Source organism: Cebidichthys violaceus, unplaced genomic scaffold (assembly GCF_023349555.1).
Source record: "Cebidichthys violaceus isolate CVI_PGR_0920_01 unplaced genomic scaffold, fCebVio1.0.p SCAF_376, whole genome shotgun sequence".
In the NCBI taxonomy this organism is placed as follows: domain Eukaryota; kingdom Metazoa; phylum Chordata; class Actinopteri; order Perciformes; family Stichaeidae; genus Cebidichthys; species Cebidichthys violaceus.
The window spans coordinates 18,953-35,892 of NW_027176568.1; the positions used below are offsets into that span (position 1 = coordinate 18,953).

A 16,940-nucleotide genomic window follows, 5' to 3' on the forward strand; every position below is an offset into this window, starting at 1 on the left:
ATCGTCTGCGCTTTAACTGTGGAGATACTTTCTTCCCAAGGACAAAACATGATAATTAAGCCGGCTGTATTAGTCAGACGTGCATCCACTCGTTCAACCGAATTGAAACAAAAACACCTTACATTGGATTTAGCCTCCCTGAGAGACTCGTTTAATTTATAGTTATGGCTCCATTTAGGAGCACTGGGCTCAGCAAGTCGAGGCTCTCCCACAGCAGCTGTCCTCCAGCCTTAAAAGAGCCCTTGGAAAGTTGCCTGCTCAGAAGAAAATACTTAATTAAATGATCATTACGAAGCTTACATAATGCTGGGCAGACTATGGTCTTATTTGGATTCTGTTCACAGAGGCATCGCGGATAAAGACACCCAATTAACCTCGCCCCAACCAGTAAGCAATCATCTCCGTATAATTAGACACTTCTTCATATACCTGTTGGACAACTCAGGAGATTCAAGAAGAGAGGGTCAGGTAAAATCTCAATTAGTTTGTGACTGCCGCATCACTATGCAGGTACTGTACACACAGTCACAGGCGTGTATAAATAGCTCCAATTACATGAAGACGCACCACTCCTCCGAGATCACGCAGTATGTGTTTCCTTAATCAGCCTCATTAGCTGTAATATCACCGGTGTGAAAATATCGGCTCATAATTGGAGTTGAGCTGTTGTGCTTTCCATCAAATAAACACGTTTTAACAGTTGGTGGCTTTGCATTTCCCCACTGTAATCAACAGCAACACCCTCAGCAATAATAAGAAAAGAAACAACAAAAAGGGTGTGGTTGCTTTTAGCCGCTTGTTTTTTTTCCCCCTCTCTGTCTATATGCATAAGTACGCATGCTCTCATTCTAGTTTTCCATCCAAACTGTTTCTTGTTAGCTTGTGACCATCAATGCATGTCTTTTCCCACATTTGATCGGCGATAATATTAATTTTATGTTTATTTTCGCCAACATTCTTCTTCGTTTTTCCTTTCACTTTAATAAGCCTAAAGTCAAATACACAAGCCCACGTGCACGCACACATGACGTACTGTCTCGTGATATATTGTTTGACACGAGTAATATTAAGAGACAGTCCCTCGTTTTCAAGTCCAAAGTAGTTCATCAGCGAAGCCAAAGCAGATGACAGAACAGCTTTCACTTTTAATGACCGAGGACCCTGGTGGTGACGTCAAACCTACAGCTGTAGTTGCTGCGCGCATGCGCTGTTGTTGCAGAGGCGAGACGCCGTCTGCTTTTGTCGGGACCGTCGATGCTACGACTTTCGCCGAGTCGACTGCGAATTGCGAGACACAAACGGGACAGTTGTCAGTATTCTCCGGTTATCGGACGTTGTTCGCTCGTCTCGGGTTCACAGACGGCGCTTGTGTCGCCGTGGTTGCGCGTCAGACGACAGAAGCGAGGCTCCTCTGTACACAAACAAAACGCAACGAGCTGCTGCTGCTGCTGCTGCTTTTTTAAGGTGGCACGTCAGAGAAGAGCTGCAAAAAAAAAAAAAACAACAAAACTCGATTCTCGTCCGTTAAGTTCGCTATAAACTCCGTGTTGTCAACGATGACAATCACCGCAGAGCTTTGTTAGGAGTTGAACTCCAGAACGTGTGCGTGCGAACATGAGAGAAGAGGACAGTTTGTTGTCAGGAAGGCAGCTCGTGGCAAGTGGACGAGGAGGCGAACATCCCTGCTGCCGCTGCCCCTTCTCGACCGAGGAGGAAGGAGCAATTGCGACCGAGAAGGGCGACCTGAGGCCTCCCGGTCACCTGTCCGTCTCCGAGTAGTATAACACCAGACTCTGTGCACAATATGGAGACGGTGGGGAAATTCGAGTTCAGTCGGAAGGACCTGATAGGACATGGCGCATTTGCTGTCGTCTTTAAAGGCAGACACCGAGAGGTGAGTGTTTTCCTTGTCTACTATTCATTTGACTATTTAAACAAAAATATATTCACTATTGCAGAAATGAAAGGTCGCTTGAATGGTTCGGTCGCGATGTTAGCCGTGAATCGCATTTCATTGGCCATCTGGTGTATTTGTTGTCATTGTACGGCCTTAAGAGGCCTGGGCTCACGAAACAGGATGTTGCTAAAAAACAGTTAATGGATGAAATACTTTTTTTTTTTTTAATGTATGCGACCTTTTTTTCATTTTTTTAAATGCATGGATTATGACTGAGCGAGGGTCTTTATTTTTTCCGGCTGTTTTTTTTTTTGGCAGAATGCTGCACGTCCATAATCCTGTTAACTGTTGAATGTAGAGCAGCAGACCATTATTGTTTCCATAAGCAAGCTCCACACCGAGACCATCGATGAACACGTTGTAACAACAGGCCCTAGGTCACGAAAGAGTATAGATGCTGATGCACACTGGTAACACAATGCATCGCATCAGCTACAACAGACAATACAGTGTCGGGCAAATGCAGGCCTGAAGCATCTGTGTGGCTTTATTAGTAAACTGGCAGATCAGATCCATATGTAACAGAGGATAATGGTGTCTTAGAACACATATTGTAATGTGTTCATAACACAATGCAATATGCTGTAAGGTCAGAAAACACAGGGCAAGGGAGTTGCATTATTTTGTAGGAAATGAGGTCAGTAAAGAGTCTCTGACTGCTCTACAAAACTATCTCAGTAATCAGACATGTGCTGTGTGTCCTGGAACACGCAAAACGATGCGGTGCAACACATCGCTACACTGCGTCCGTCCCCAAAAGATATTTAGCGTGTGATGTTCCCTCCTAGAAACATGACTGGGAGGTGGCGGTGAAGTGCATCAACAAGAAGAACTTGGCCAAATCCCAGACGCTGTTGGGGAAAGAGATTAAGATACTCAAGGTAAGTCAGAAGCTCTCGGAGGACTCAAGAGCTCACTGGTTTCCAGTCATTGGGTTTCTACGTGTATCATAATGAACACATTCGGTGTTTATGTCTATACAACAAGCATTTGTTTGTTTGAGACCAAATAAGACCTGAGCAAAAAACACCTTCTGTCCTCGCAAGCAGCTTGATGTTTCAAAAGTGTTGTAAAGCGTTCATTAGGTCATTTGATCGGTGTTGTGGTCACAAGTCAAATAAACAGCTATTTCAAGTTAAACATGTACAAAAATATATATGTATATATATATATTTGGCACACAGCACCCAAATATTTCTCCTGTCATTTCTGCAGGAGCTGAAACACGAGAACATCGTCGCATTACTGGACTTCCAGGTATGTAAAACAACACTCTGGGATCAGGCCGACTGAGAACCGCATCAATGCTTCTGTTTACATACGTCGTCGTCGCACCTCTCAATGTCCCGGTTTCTCCCCGTCAGTCTACTCTCACCAAAACAGAGCAGATGGGGTTGTTGGACGCATCTGTTCCAGATGACCCACTTCGTTCTCACGCAGCTTGAATAGTCTTGTTTTCCCCCTGCTTGTTAAATGAGGCTTTCGCTACATTTGTTTGTTCTGAAAATAACGTCTTTCTGTCTGATCTCGTCGAGGCACGTTTTCCCTCTGCTCTCCCATGTACAGCAAGATCCCTGTAAAAAGGTTTCCAGTAAATACTTCTGCCTTTTGTGAGCTCGGGGCTTTTTACAGTGAATTGTCTGTATCTCTGCTCATTGCAGGAGATGCGTCGCCAACCTTTTTTTTTTTTTTTTTTTTTTCAAGGCACAAGCCGACAGGTGTAGGCCCGGGTGTTGTTATCCCACACGGCCCGTGCGACGTACGCGTGTTTTCAGACACCAGAAACGAACCTCTCGGCTCAGTGGCCCGCTAACCGGGGCGCCGCGTGGTACCGCGAGTGGAGTATCCACAGTCGCAGCGGTGCTCTTCTGCCTGAAGAAAGCAGTCATAAGGCTCGCTGTGACAACACCTGCTGGACGATTCAGACGGCCCCGACACAAAGACGCATCTCAACTCGCCATGTGTTTCTTTTCTCGCTGCCATCTGGTTCAAAAACATCTCATGTTCCCATCATTCTCGAGACTCGAGACTGCATTTCTGCACGGTGACGTGTGTTGCAGGAATGTTGACTTCCTTGCTGTGTCTCTCCTGATTCTGATCTCACTGTTTTGTTTTCTTTTTTTACCTCCATATGAAATCTCATTATGAAAACTGCTTATTAATGAATTCTGGTTGAATACAAATACTGCAGGCCTCGTCACCTGACCCGGAGATGTGTTTTATTGATTGAAGTCGACCTTTCGTACCAAAATTGTTTCGTCAGAGGCCTTAGTCATCATACAAAAAAAAAAAAAAAAAGTCCTGACCAGTGATGTGGGAGTTGATTTGCTGAGCCCTGCTAGCTGCTCAATCACCCCCATCACAGTCTGGTTGTTGTGTTGATGGCAGCTTTACCTAAGAGCTCTTTGTCAGTATAGCTTTAAGAAAAGTATTTGTAACCGCTTCTAATGCCTCTGCCCATATCAGACCTCCAAATTCACAGCAACTCACAGTGGCACCTCTCTCTCTCTCTCTCTCTCTCTCTCTCTCTCTCTCTCTCTCTCTCTCTCTCTCTCTCTCTCTCTCTCTCTCTCTCTCTCTCTCTCTCTCTCTCTCTCTCTCTCTCTCTCTCTGTGCATTAAATATAGTCCCAGCCGGGGTCTAAGATTACAGGTATGTCGGTGCGCAGCAGACGGTATAGATGCTCTGAGCAGGGAGTCCTTCCTTCTAGCTGTCTAATTAGGGCAGTAGGAGAACCAAACCAAACACGGGACACCAGATGAACGCATTCACTTTGCTTTTCAATTTTGAGTTGTTTGTGTTCTCTAAAGAACTCATAATCGCAATCGTCGTACAGGTTTTGAGCAAGAGCGGAAACGCCAGAAACATTCTCTTGTTCCAAATGTAACGATTTGCTGCTCTTCTCTTATATCAATTGACCAAATTATTTATCAAGAGAGTAATTGGAATGTTCAGCGATAATGCAAGTAATCCTTATTTGCAGACCTGATGTAATGTTGTATTTAAATACACATTTTCCCTTCATAGAGAAACAAGAAATTCAATTCATTATTTCAAAGCAAGTCACAGTGCAAGATGAAAAATGTCCCCTTGCAATGCAATGGCAAACAATCGTATCCAACTGAAGGTTTTGGTGAAACCGCGATGGTCGGTTTTTGCCCTCCGGCTTCAATAAAGCCAAAGACAACCATTTTCAAAAGGCCTGACTCAGCTGAGCTATAGAAAACAGCCTGGCCTCTGACTGGTAGATCCAACAAGATACTGAGCTGAGGTCAGAGTGAGAGTCCGCAGTCATCTGTTGCCATGTGATAAGAGGGCTACTTTTTTCTTTTTCTTCTTTTTGAGCAGGCAGCACTGTGCTTTCCGTCTCACGGCGTGTGTCCTCAGACAGGGTTAGAGAGGCTGAGCGGGGCGATAGTGGAGGGAAATAGATAACCGATGTTAGAAAAGTTGTTAGAACTCTGAATCCCCCCCCCCCCCCCCCCGAAATGTGCAATATTAAAAAACAAGTCCAGTGGTCCAGGAGTCTGGGGCAGAACTAGCTTTACTAAATTAGCATGTTTATGTCGACTACTGTTCAAGACTCAGCAGTTTTTTTTGTCAGTCCTCCTATATTTTTGCAACCCTTTTAGGCAAATTTGAGCAAATTTCTCTTCCAATCCGGATCCCCCAGCTCGGTTCGCTCAAACATAATGGCCACCTGTTCCTTCCTTTGTCTGCCACTGACATGTGTTTGTTTACCCTCCCCCCCCTCCCTCCCTCCCTCCCCCACACTCTTATCTCTTCCCTCTTTAGGAAACTGCCAGCTCGGTGTACCTGGTAATGGAGGTAAGCTCGCTGTGATGTTTGGCTTTTGTTTGCCGACCGCTGTATTGTCTCAGCCTTTTGCAGGCAGCGCTGACGAGGCCCGGGCTATAATTAGCCGTGTCCTCAGGCATCAAGGGGGGGTTGGGGGGGCAAAATGGCCACTGGTTAACATCCAAATGCTGCTAGATTTTTTTTGCTGTGGCTTCCTACTGTTTCTCTTGATCCATAGGCAGTGTAATGTTTGTGAGTCGTGTATGTATGCACCACTGCACTTTGTGAGTACGTTGGCCTCTGGACTAATGCTCAAATGTAACACGACAAGTGCTTCATACAGATGTATCATCCCTGCAAGACACGGTCTGTCACGCTAGCGCTCCAGACATCATAATTGGCCGCTTCAGTCTTTTAGATTCGAGCGCACGTCAACTGCTATTTGTGTTGAGTTTTTTTAATATATTTTTTTAATGTGCGTTGTACAGACACGTGCAGTATTGTGTTTTGCACATTCGGCCAGCCAAGCAGAAGAGCTCGCCTCACACGCAACTTTAACAAAAGTGACACTCGCTCGCCAGAGGCGCCAGATCTCAAAATTTGCAATATATATTTATTTCTATTGTTAATGTGCATCCTCGTTAGCCTCCAGTGTCCTCTGGGCCCACATAAAGTAATAAAACAGCAATTAAACATCACACTGCATTAGTGAAAAGACAAAACTGTGACATTTGTTAAATGTTGTCTTTGTATTTATATATATATATATATCTATATAAATCTTAATTTGTTCATTCTTATCTCTGTGTCTTGGGGAAAAGGAAATGACTGAGGCAGCCTTTCATAACGCACCTTGTCCTTTCCTGGATTCATTCATATTGATGAGAGCATGGTTATAAATTTGTAAACGCATCACTCTCCAGCAAATCCTTGCTCTGATCTCGTTCGCTTTCTAGTCCCCTCAGAGGCAGGCTGATATCAGAGACTCCTTCACTATGGTTACACTCCAGCCTCTGTTTTACCTGTGTGTCCTAATGTGATTCCTTTTCATCTCTCCTTCTTTCATCCCCCCCCTCCCCCCCTCTCTCTCTCTAATCCCAGTACTGCAATGGGGGCGACCTCGCTGACTACTTACACTGTAAGTGCAACAAATCACCTCCTAAAAGCTAAAGATGCTTCTCAGTAGAAAACAAACAATGGAACTGATGTTGAAATGTCATCTTTGTTGCTCGGTGACGAGAGAGTCCCTGAAAGCCTCTCTTTATTTCTAAAAGCCAATATCATAAATCATAACACGAACAATTTCGAACGGTAGAATAATCTTAAGTTTCTAGGTTTGAATCGCTAAATAAAGGCATTTAAATCACAAAATAAACAAATATTCTTGGAGTTCCAGAACGGTGATCTTCGGTTAGGAGCTGCTGCTTAAGACTGTGATTAGTAGATGAAGAAGACTTATTTCTCAGCTCTTTTAAATCTACCAAGAAGAAAATAAAAGGGAACAACTTAACGGTCAAATATACGCCCCAAGGCTGCCATTCAGCTCACACCTCTGTGTTTTCTTTTGGTTTCCTGTTTGACCGCAGGAAGCTGCCTTCTTATCTGAGGCCCTGAAGACTCAGCTTCAGTATCAGCTTCAGGCTTAAAATAGACTTTAACATAGCAGCGTAATAAAACCGCATAGAAGCGTCCCTCCTGCATTTGAGAAATATATCACATACATACAGTACACACCCTCCTTATAAATATGCTTTTTATTCATTACTATGCTAACAAACCTGGTCATTAAAATACAAGTCTATAATTCTGTCCAGGTTTGCCACATCTCATAAATTGCTGGGCTCTCTCTACAGTGCACTCAACTCGTCTGAGGTGGGCCTTTATCTGTCAACGTGGGCAGTCTGGGAAATAAAACATCTAGCTGTTTGCAGAATAATTATAGCTCTATAGCTGCTAACTTTGTCTGCCAGGTACAAATAGTCTAAATAGAGGACCTATTTCAGTAATAGCCTTTCCCTCTGGTTTTGGATCCACTACCCACTTTGGGCAATGAACATAACTTTTTGTTTTTTCCTGGCCCAAGTCGAGCCTGAGTCTGGCTTCACAGGAAAGGGAGGTGGACCCAGAGAGAAATTCAAGACTTAAGGGAGGGACTCTCACATAGAACCATGTTGTACCACCGTGAGAGGAGGGGAACGATTGGAGGGAAGGAAGAGACTGGGAGCAGGAGGTGGCAGTGGGGTGATGTGACGGAACAGAGAGGAAAAATACAACTTACAGATGTATTTAGAGGCGAAGATCGTATGATTTGAATAAATTAGAAAATCTTATGTAAGCGGGATATTCGGTCCCGATCTGTCTTCTGTACCCCCACCATGTTTCCTCCATCAGTAATCAATCAATAAACCACGTTGTATATACCCAGTATACCAAAGGTAAATCTTTATTCTCTGCAGCCAAGGGCACGCTGAGTGAGGACACCATTCGGGTTTTCCTGCAGCAGATCGCGGGGGCCATGAGGGTCCTTCAGGGCAAAGGCATAATCCACAGGGACCTCAAGCCCCAGAACATCCTGCTCTCCTACCCACCGGGACGCAAGTCTCACTCCAACAACACCTGCATCAAGATCGGTAGGTTCGATGGTGTGAAATAAAAAGAGCAAAAGCATTTTAACGTTTCAGACATGAGCCCATATGTTGTGGGTTTACATCAGGATTTTATAGTAAAACCTTCTACAGGAGCAAAACAAAAAAACCTTATTGAGTCTCATGATGGAAACATTGGAAACCCATACGCTGCAGTCCAGCTCTTTGCAGACAGTAGTAACAGGACCTAATAATGAATTCCCCAGCTGATTCCACTAAGATAATAACTCTAAACTGGTTCCAGGAAATTGATTAGATTATATATAGAATTTCACATTTTCCCTCTGCACTGTTGGCAGCCTTCCTCTGATAAACCAAGAGAGTAAGAACCCTATCCACAGATACTTGAAGCATGTTTCGAGTCTGACTCATTTGACCATAAACAATGAAGTTCGGTTTCACAACAAGTAATCTGCGTTTTTTTTTTTTTTGTAAAGTGTCACGACCAAGCACTGAGAGCGAGTTCCTGTTGTTCAGCAGTTTGGAAACGCCGCTAATCCTTAAGCCTGTTAATTCCCGTTCACTCTGGAGAGACTTGATTGCCTCGTGGGAGTGGAGTCTGAGGCTCCCAGCCACTGCAGAACGCTATTATCCTCACCACTCCGGGAAAACTGTCACCGTCACACTAACAAACGGCCCCGTTCACACGCATCCTACCTACATGGATGCAGGTGCTGCACACAAGCACATCCGCGGTGCTTAAGGGATTACTGAAACATGTTGACTTGTTAAAAAAAAAAAGGCTGTGTGCTCAAGGATATTGGGTCTTATAATACGAGTAATATAATGAGCTACACAGAGATTATTTGGAGTATTTAATTATATATATATATGGACAAAACAATAGTGCTTTGTGATTGGCAAGTGTTTTATTAAACCATAACTCCCTGCGGGGGGGGGGGGGGAATAATGCTGCGCTCTCATCATACCTGTAATCACAGTGAAGATCTGCCTCTCAACCATTATTGCTATTATGATTTATGGTTGTATTGGTTTTAAAAATAGATACTGTTCAGTTGGGAAACAAAAAAATAAATTTTAGAGCATTATGGATTTGTTTGTTTTTTTCTGCAACCGTCTGCAGTTTTTCTTCTGGGAGTTCTTTTCTCTATTTTTTCTGATTTCATCAGTTTGAGTCTCAGCATTTGCACATTTTCTCTCCACAGCGGACTTTGGCTTTGCCAGGTACCTCCAGAGCAACATGATGGCGGCAACACTCTGTGGGTCCCCTATGTACATGGTGAGGGTTCTTTGTCCAGCCAAACCTGATGATGTGCTGTCGCTTCTGATCGTTGCTTTAATATTACAGTGTTTGCTGAACAGTCATAATACTAACTTAATCGTCTCATTAATTGTTCATCAAAGAGTTCCACTGAAGTGTCGCAATCTCACTATATTTGTTTTTCCTCTCTAGGCGCCTGAAGTCATTATGTCCCAAAACTATGACGCCAAGGCTGACCTGTGGAGTATAGGAACCATAGTGTTTCAGTGTCTGATTGGAAAGGCTCCTTTTCAGGTAAACGCGTCATGACGATGCATGTTTGTTTTTTTTCGCAATGTGAGCCGCTTCCCTCATGCCAACAACGTCGTTAAGGGATGAGCCAGCATCGAACCTCAACCGACTAAAGACAGAAATGAACAATTTACTGTTATCCATGGCTTTTAAGACAATCATAAGCATATGTGTACTGAAAATAAAAAATAATAACAAAATTAAGTTAATTAACACAAAGCTATGCTGAATGCTCCTTTAACATGTCATTAGAAGCATCAGTTCAGTTTGTGAGTAAGTATTCAAACAGACTCTTCTCTCCAGCTCATGTGGAAGATGAGGAAGAACCCAAAAACCCAGTAAAAATGATAAATAAAATGATGCTGTGAAAGATTAAACGCATAACTTCTTTCATAACGACCTCATCTAATCTGGCCCAGCAGCATTTCTGAAGCTATTAGAGCGGCGTCACTCTTTGCTTCATTGACAAGGCATGTCAAAACATGTGTTATTGTAAGTGATTGAACCCCGAGCCAGCCACTGTTAATGACATTCTCCTGTCTGTGCAATGGCAGCATACTGTGCCATAAACGTGTGTGACTGTGTGTGTGACTGTGTGTGTGTGTGTGTGTGTGTGTGTGTGTGTGTGTGTGTGTGTGTGTGTGTGTGTGTGTGTGTGTGTGTGTGTGTGCGCGCGCGCGCAGATGCACATACATTTGCAGATGTTTACATGTTTTCAACTCTCTCTCCGACCTTTCGTCATTTCTAGGCTAGCAGTCCCCAGGACCTCCGGCTGTTCTATGAAAAAAACAAGACTCTCAGCCCCAAGTAAGGAGTTACAATGACAGCATATTTATTTTTTTATGTTATGGTAAAAGGCAAAACATTAGTGGAGTTAATCGTTTTGTTCCGCGTTCCTTTTATGGATTTTACTTCGAAGAAATTACAAAACTTTCTTCAGAACGGATGCCCCAATAAAAAGTGAAGAGAGACCCGATTATCTTTTGACAAGGTGTTGCTACAGTGCTGTTAAAAATAACAAAACAAAAGTAGTCTTTTGCATATACGCTGCCAGTTCCGGCCATGCCAGCTGGCTTGTGAAAACAGTTGAACAGCAGTTGATTCACAACATTGTCAGAGATGACAAGCCCCCGACGAATCCATCCCAACCTAATGAATGTCTGCGAGGCTTCACGTTTCACTCTCTCACCGCTGCCTAATGAAACCACACTAAGGTTTTCATTAGTTTAATCATCTCGAGGGAATAGAGATTCATTTGGTTACAGTATGAACATAAAAAGTAAAGCCAGCGCAGCTGAACGTGTTCCTGTATCTGTACTTGTATTGGCAGCATCCCCAGAGAGACTTCTAGCCATTTGAGGCACCTGCTGTTGGGTCTGCTGCAGCGCAACCACAAGGACCGCATGGACTTCGGTCAGTGAACAAGAAGTACAGGAAAAGGAACGAATCGGTTGACTGTGTGCCGTTGATGCGGAACAACACTGCAAACTTACTAATGTAGCATTTCAGAAACGCTTCTCTAGTCCCATTACCCAGACGACAGATGCAACAAGTATTCCTGTGTCCGTCTGCCTCTATGAACCGTGAGCGCAGTACTGCACTGACGGTCACTACCTCCCACTGATTCTCTTTCTTCTGCTGTTGTTGCTAGATGAGTTCTTTTGTCATCCGTTCCTGGAGGCTAGCTCGTCCCTGAAAAAGAGTAAGTAAGAATAAATAGGTTGGATAATAAGTGCAGGACTATAGCTGTATTGTTTATGATGTGTGTGTGTGTGTGTGTGTGTGTGTGTGTGTGTGTGTGTGTGTGTATTTGAGTGTAATAGACATTACACATTTTCTGATGGCAGTAAGAGCAATGTAACCCTCAAAGTAATGCAAGATTGAAATAAGGACAGGGGCTTGAAACACCATAGACTTATGATGTGATGTGCGTTGGGCTTTTCTTAACAAGCGCATTGCTTTTGTTCGCAGCGACTCCTACCGCGTCCATGACCTGCCTCCCAAGCTCTGCATCAGCCAGCTCTTGTAGCAGCTCTTCCACCTCTCACCTCGCCTCTCCACCGGTTTGTGTTTATTACTCCTGTATTATGTTTCCTCCGTTTCTCTCCTCTAAGTATCGAGGCTGTGTTTTAGAAAACCGACCAAGTCAACACCTATTTCTCTATCTCTTTTGTGCTTTCTTTCTTGGTTCACCGACTTTCTCTTTCTCTTTCTCTCCCCCCCCCCCCCTCCCCCGTCTCTGCAGCAGTCGCTTGCTGAGGGTCAGCACTTGCGTGCCAAAGCTCTGGCCTCCCCTACCCAGGAGGCTACTGGTTTTCTTCTCAAGGACTCCTCTGGCGGGGGTGGCAGCAGCAAGAACTCCTCCTCCTGTGACACAGATGACTTTGTCATGGTGCCTGCTCACTTCACCAGTAAGAAATCTACCTAAATATCAAATGCCTTTGTGCACAGTCCTCACATTGGCTCCGGCTCTATAGGATTACTAAAGTCATATCTTACTTTACATTTTTTTTTTTTCATAGTTTTTATGTGGCATTAATAGCATTTCATAAGCTGGAGCTGTACTCTGTCTCTTTTCTGATATATTTTTTCTGGTTTTGCAGCGGGTGAGCTGACATGCGAGAGTAAAGTGCTGCAGGACAGCCTGATGAACAGCGGGTGAGACGCAAGGATGGGTTATTCATAGATCGCCATTACTTGTATTACACTAATATAATATAGTTGTGTAACAGTGTTAAAGAACACCACTGGTAGAGGAGGACAACTGACTATCCCTAATTCAATTTACAGTAAAAGTGAGAGCGTGTTGTATTCATTTTCAAGATGTGTAGCTCGATAAAGTCCTCGTGACGTGTCTCCTCTTTAATCAGCTCTCTTCTGGCTTCTGCTGGTCTGTGCAGCCAAGTCAAAACCCCGCCACACTCCCCTTCCTGCAGTGGGTCTCCAAGTCCCGTCAGGTAGAGACCTCAAAGCTATACGTTTGGTTGTGTAGCTCAGAGAACAAGACGCTGAACGACACAGGAATGGTTAATGGTAGAAGAAGAAGAAATTGATTGAATAGCTGGTACGGTAGATTAAATTAATTGATATCTGCTAAATTAATACATGTCTTTAATTAACCTCAGTTCACACACACTGTGTTATGTTTGGGGTTTTTTTACATTAGAGACGTACAGGCTTGGCAGTATTAACAGAATGTCTCTATTGCAAAATATGTGGAGTACTCATTCATGTTGAAAGTGTTAAACTTGTCTGTGTCCACACACACACACACACACACACACACACACACACACACTAAGCCTCTCATCGCTCAACTGTTTGCCTTGGCACACTCTGTTCTTCTCACTGTTGTTGGCAGGCCCGGTGAATTCTCGGGAAGTAACTATGGGGGTAGCTATGGAAACCACGGACAGTCGTTGCCCATCCCAGTCCCCTCCCAGGTCCACAACTACCAGCGCATGGAGCAGAATCTCCATTGTACCAAACCGGATGGCTCACCCCGGTCTGTGTCACTTGTTGCCAATGTAAATGTGTATTTCTACACTTCTTTAATTGACTGCGGTGACTCATGAACGTCGTGTCATTAGGTTGTCCACACCTGTGCGGCGTTGCAGCAGCGGGAGCTCGTTGGGCTTCGCTCGGACCGGGCCTTCCCCGCCCTATGGGCAGGGGGCAGTCGCCACCAATCGTAGGCTTTCCCTGGGGGGCGCCAGACCTTTCCAGCTCTCCCCTCAAGGTATCTTCAGAGGCTGCTCTTCCCTTTGTAAACCACTTTCACAAATGAACATCCCAGCTTTCTAAATACTACTCTCTATACAATTTAAACTAAGAGGGATTGTGTGTGTGTGTGTGTGTGTGTGTGTGTGTGTGTGTGTGTGTGTGTGTGTGTGTGTGTGTGTGTGTGTGTATATATATATATATATATATATGTATATATATATATATATATATATATATATATATATATATATATATATATATATATATATTTAAAAAGCAAATAATCAAACGGAACTCATTTTTCTAAAGTAATTAGGTGTAAGAGGGAACTACTTTTGTGGAACTACTTTTGTGGTTAGCATTTGCTAATGTTTCTCTGAGTCAGCCAGTTCTTTACTTTTGAAAGTCTTTGGTTGAGACAATGAACCAGCCTCCCACGTACACAAACACTCTCCTTCTCACCACCAGTTGCTCTCTACTTGTCTGTGCCTCGTGTTGGCACAGTCCCTGAGCTGTCTGGACATCCAGCAGCATGGCAGCGTGGGAGTTAGGCAGGACTTCTCTGCAGTCTCTTTGGTGGATTTCTCGTCTTGTTGTCTTGTCTGACATTGAATTTCGAGATGCCACCTGCTGTCTAAAAGCAGAAACCCTGTGACCCCTCTCTTCTGTCCTACAGCCCCTCTGCACAGTGAAGCCCGGCCTACTGCTCAGCAGCACCCACAGACGACGACGACGACGACGGGCCTGGGCACACGGCTCCACAGCGCCCCCTGCTTGTCGGAGTGCGCCAGTGGCGGCGGCGGCAAGCAAAAGATCAGGAAGCAGCACTCGGACCCGGTGGTGGCCCCCTCGGCAGGTCTGAAAACTCTCCGGCCTCTACACTCTTCCCCGAGACTCAGTGAGCTGATGCAGCGTAGCCCCCTCCCCACAATCCTCGGCTCCCCTTCCAGGGTGAGTCAGCAGAGTGAGAAAAATGTGTGTGTGTGTGTGTGTGTGTGTGTGCTTAATTCTCTGGAGATATACACAGAGCAAGAAAAGACTACCAAAGCAGTTTCAACAAACCTGTGGTACTTGTCCTCCTCTCCTCAGGCCATCCCTCCGTTTGAATTCCCCAAGCCTCCTAGCACTCCAAACCTCATGACCTTCCTGACACAACAAGGATTGGTCATCGGCTCCCCTTGCAGCAGGACTGCTCAGGCGGAGCTCAGAGACGCAAGACAACAAGCGCTGACGCAGGTTATCCAGCCGGCCCACTGCATCCACAGACTGAACGATGATGCCAAGAGCTTTGGAAGGTTAGATTATTGTTTTTCTGTTTTCTGTGTGTTGTGTTTATCACGCTGATGCTGTGTATCGAGGAGGAATTGTTTACTGTCAGATCCAGGATAGATCCAGGATAGACTTGAGTGCTAAACATATATATATATATATATATATATATATACGTATATACGTATATATATATATATATATATATATATATATATATATATATATATATACGTATATACGTATATATATATATATATATATATATATATATATATATATATATATATACGTATATACGTATATACACGTATATACGTATATATATATATATATATATACGTATATACGTATATATGTATATACGTATATACACGTGTATATATATATATATATATATATATATATATGTATATACGTATATACGTATATACACGTATGTATATATATATATATATACATATATATATGTATATACGTATATATATATATATATATATATATATATATGTACATATATATATATATATATATATATATATGTACATATATATATATATTAAACAAGGATGTGCGCCTAATTCGTATCACTGTCTTTCCTTCCATGTTCTCTGTCTTTGTTTCCTGTGTCTTCGGAGCAGGTCTCAGAGTGCAGGTCGTCTGTCGGACATGCTGCTGATGGCTGCATTTGGACCAGGTGGACCCGTGGGTGACCGAGGCAGCACAGAGAACCTGACCTCTGAAAAAACCATAGACATAACAGGTGGGAACTCTCGTCGGTTCACATTAACAAACATATGTCTGATATTTAGGATTTCTGTTCGTTTACGTGGCTCATTCTGACAACGTGTCATTAATATAGCGCAACAATCATTGAAAGTCATTTAAAGGAGAATACAGGTTAGTCGTTCTTGGTTTTTATTGGAAAATGTAAAAGGTCAATGATATATCGCTCTTCTTCTGCCCTCTAGTGCCCCCGGGTGGTGGGGGAGGTCTTGCCCCTGGCTCGATCAGCCCTGCTCAGGTGGTTTTCACTGTGGGCTCTCCTCCCAGCGGCAGAACCCCACCTCAAACCTCCAGACAGAGGAAATACTCAGGTAGCTCATGCACATTCTAACACAAACAAATGCAAGTAATTTGTCTCCACATCCTGTCTGCAGCTGGCCGGAATCAAATTCCACTTACGCAGCAGCGTTAGTGTTACGCTCTGCACATCATAAAACATAGAGCACTGGGAAGATATTGCTTTCATTTTCCATGATGTGGAAACTTAATTAAATGTTATAGAGGCGAGCATTAAAGGTTGATTTTATTTTATTTTTTCATTAAACCCATCTGTGGAGAGATGTAGCTACATTTAGGGAGTAATAACCCAAAATACATTTTTATCAAACACACAATTTTCCAATTGGTAATTGGAGTTTAGAGGATTTAAGAGAAGAGAAAAATTCATGTTGCTGCTGGCAGCTGCTGTTGATCATTAACTGGAACGAATCTCTGCTCAATACAGTGGTCATTAGGGTGAAAGCCGAAAGCAAAAAGCATAGCATTTGATGCAAAAAAAAAAATGTATGTATTAAATACATTTTCTCTTTTTCTGACTCCTGCAGGCTCGTTCACTTCAATCAGCCCCGCAGGCTCCTTCACAAGCCGCTACCCCCAGACAGCCACCTATCTGGATGGCTTTGAGGCTCCTTCCAGTCCTCGCTACAGTTTCACTGATCCTATCACAGCCAACATGGGCGGCCCTGTAACCTTTGAGGCTCCTGAGCTGCCCGAGGAGACGCTGATGGAGGTGAGGAGCAGGTTTTATACACGGCTCAAGAAAGCAGTGGAAAAGGAGTCGTCCCTTAGAACCTGTGTATTCTATGTATTTATGCAGCAATTACTTCTTTGTCGTGTACATCGATCAGTGTCACATGTCAAACTCAAGGCCCGTGGGCCGAATCCGGCCCGCCACGTCATTTTATGTGACCCGCGAATCCGCCTGCAAAAAAATAATTAAAAGTTAGACTTGAAAATAAAAATATCCCCA

General features: G+C 43.7%; 1 protein-coding gene across 2 annotated transcripts; it reads left to right on the forward strand.

Moving 5' to 3' along the window:
- The first annotated feature begins 1,227 nt into the window (after nt 1-1,227).
- Nucleotides 1,228-16,940, forward strand: LOC137884305 (serine/threonine-protein kinase ULK1-like). 2 transcript variants are annotated; one of them, XM_068726052.1, is made up of 22 exons: nt 1,228-1,894; nt 2,746-2,838; nt 3,173-3,214; nt 5,753-5,785; nt 6,857-6,893; nt 8,212-8,385; nt 9,567-9,640; nt 9,815-9,916; nt 10,662-10,720; nt 11,244-11,326; nt 11,565-11,615; nt 11,885-11,976; nt 12,159-12,324; nt 12,517-12,571; nt 12,784-12,870; nt 13,275-13,418; nt 13,504-13,652; nt 14,313-14,587; nt 14,726-14,931; nt 15,547-15,668; nt 15,877-16,002; nt 16,516-16,940. In XM_068726052.1, exons 1-22 carry the CDS (start codon nt 1,805-1,807, stop codon nt 16,908-16,910), a joined length of 2,655 nt encoding a protein of 884 aa, XP_068582153.1. In that variant the 5' UTR covers nt 1,228-1,804; the 3' UTR covers nt 16,911-16,940. The 2 variants fall into 2 exon arrangements, with proteins under 2 accessions (XP_068582153.1, XP_068582154.1); XM_068726053.1 differs by having other exon boundaries at nt 12,814-12,870.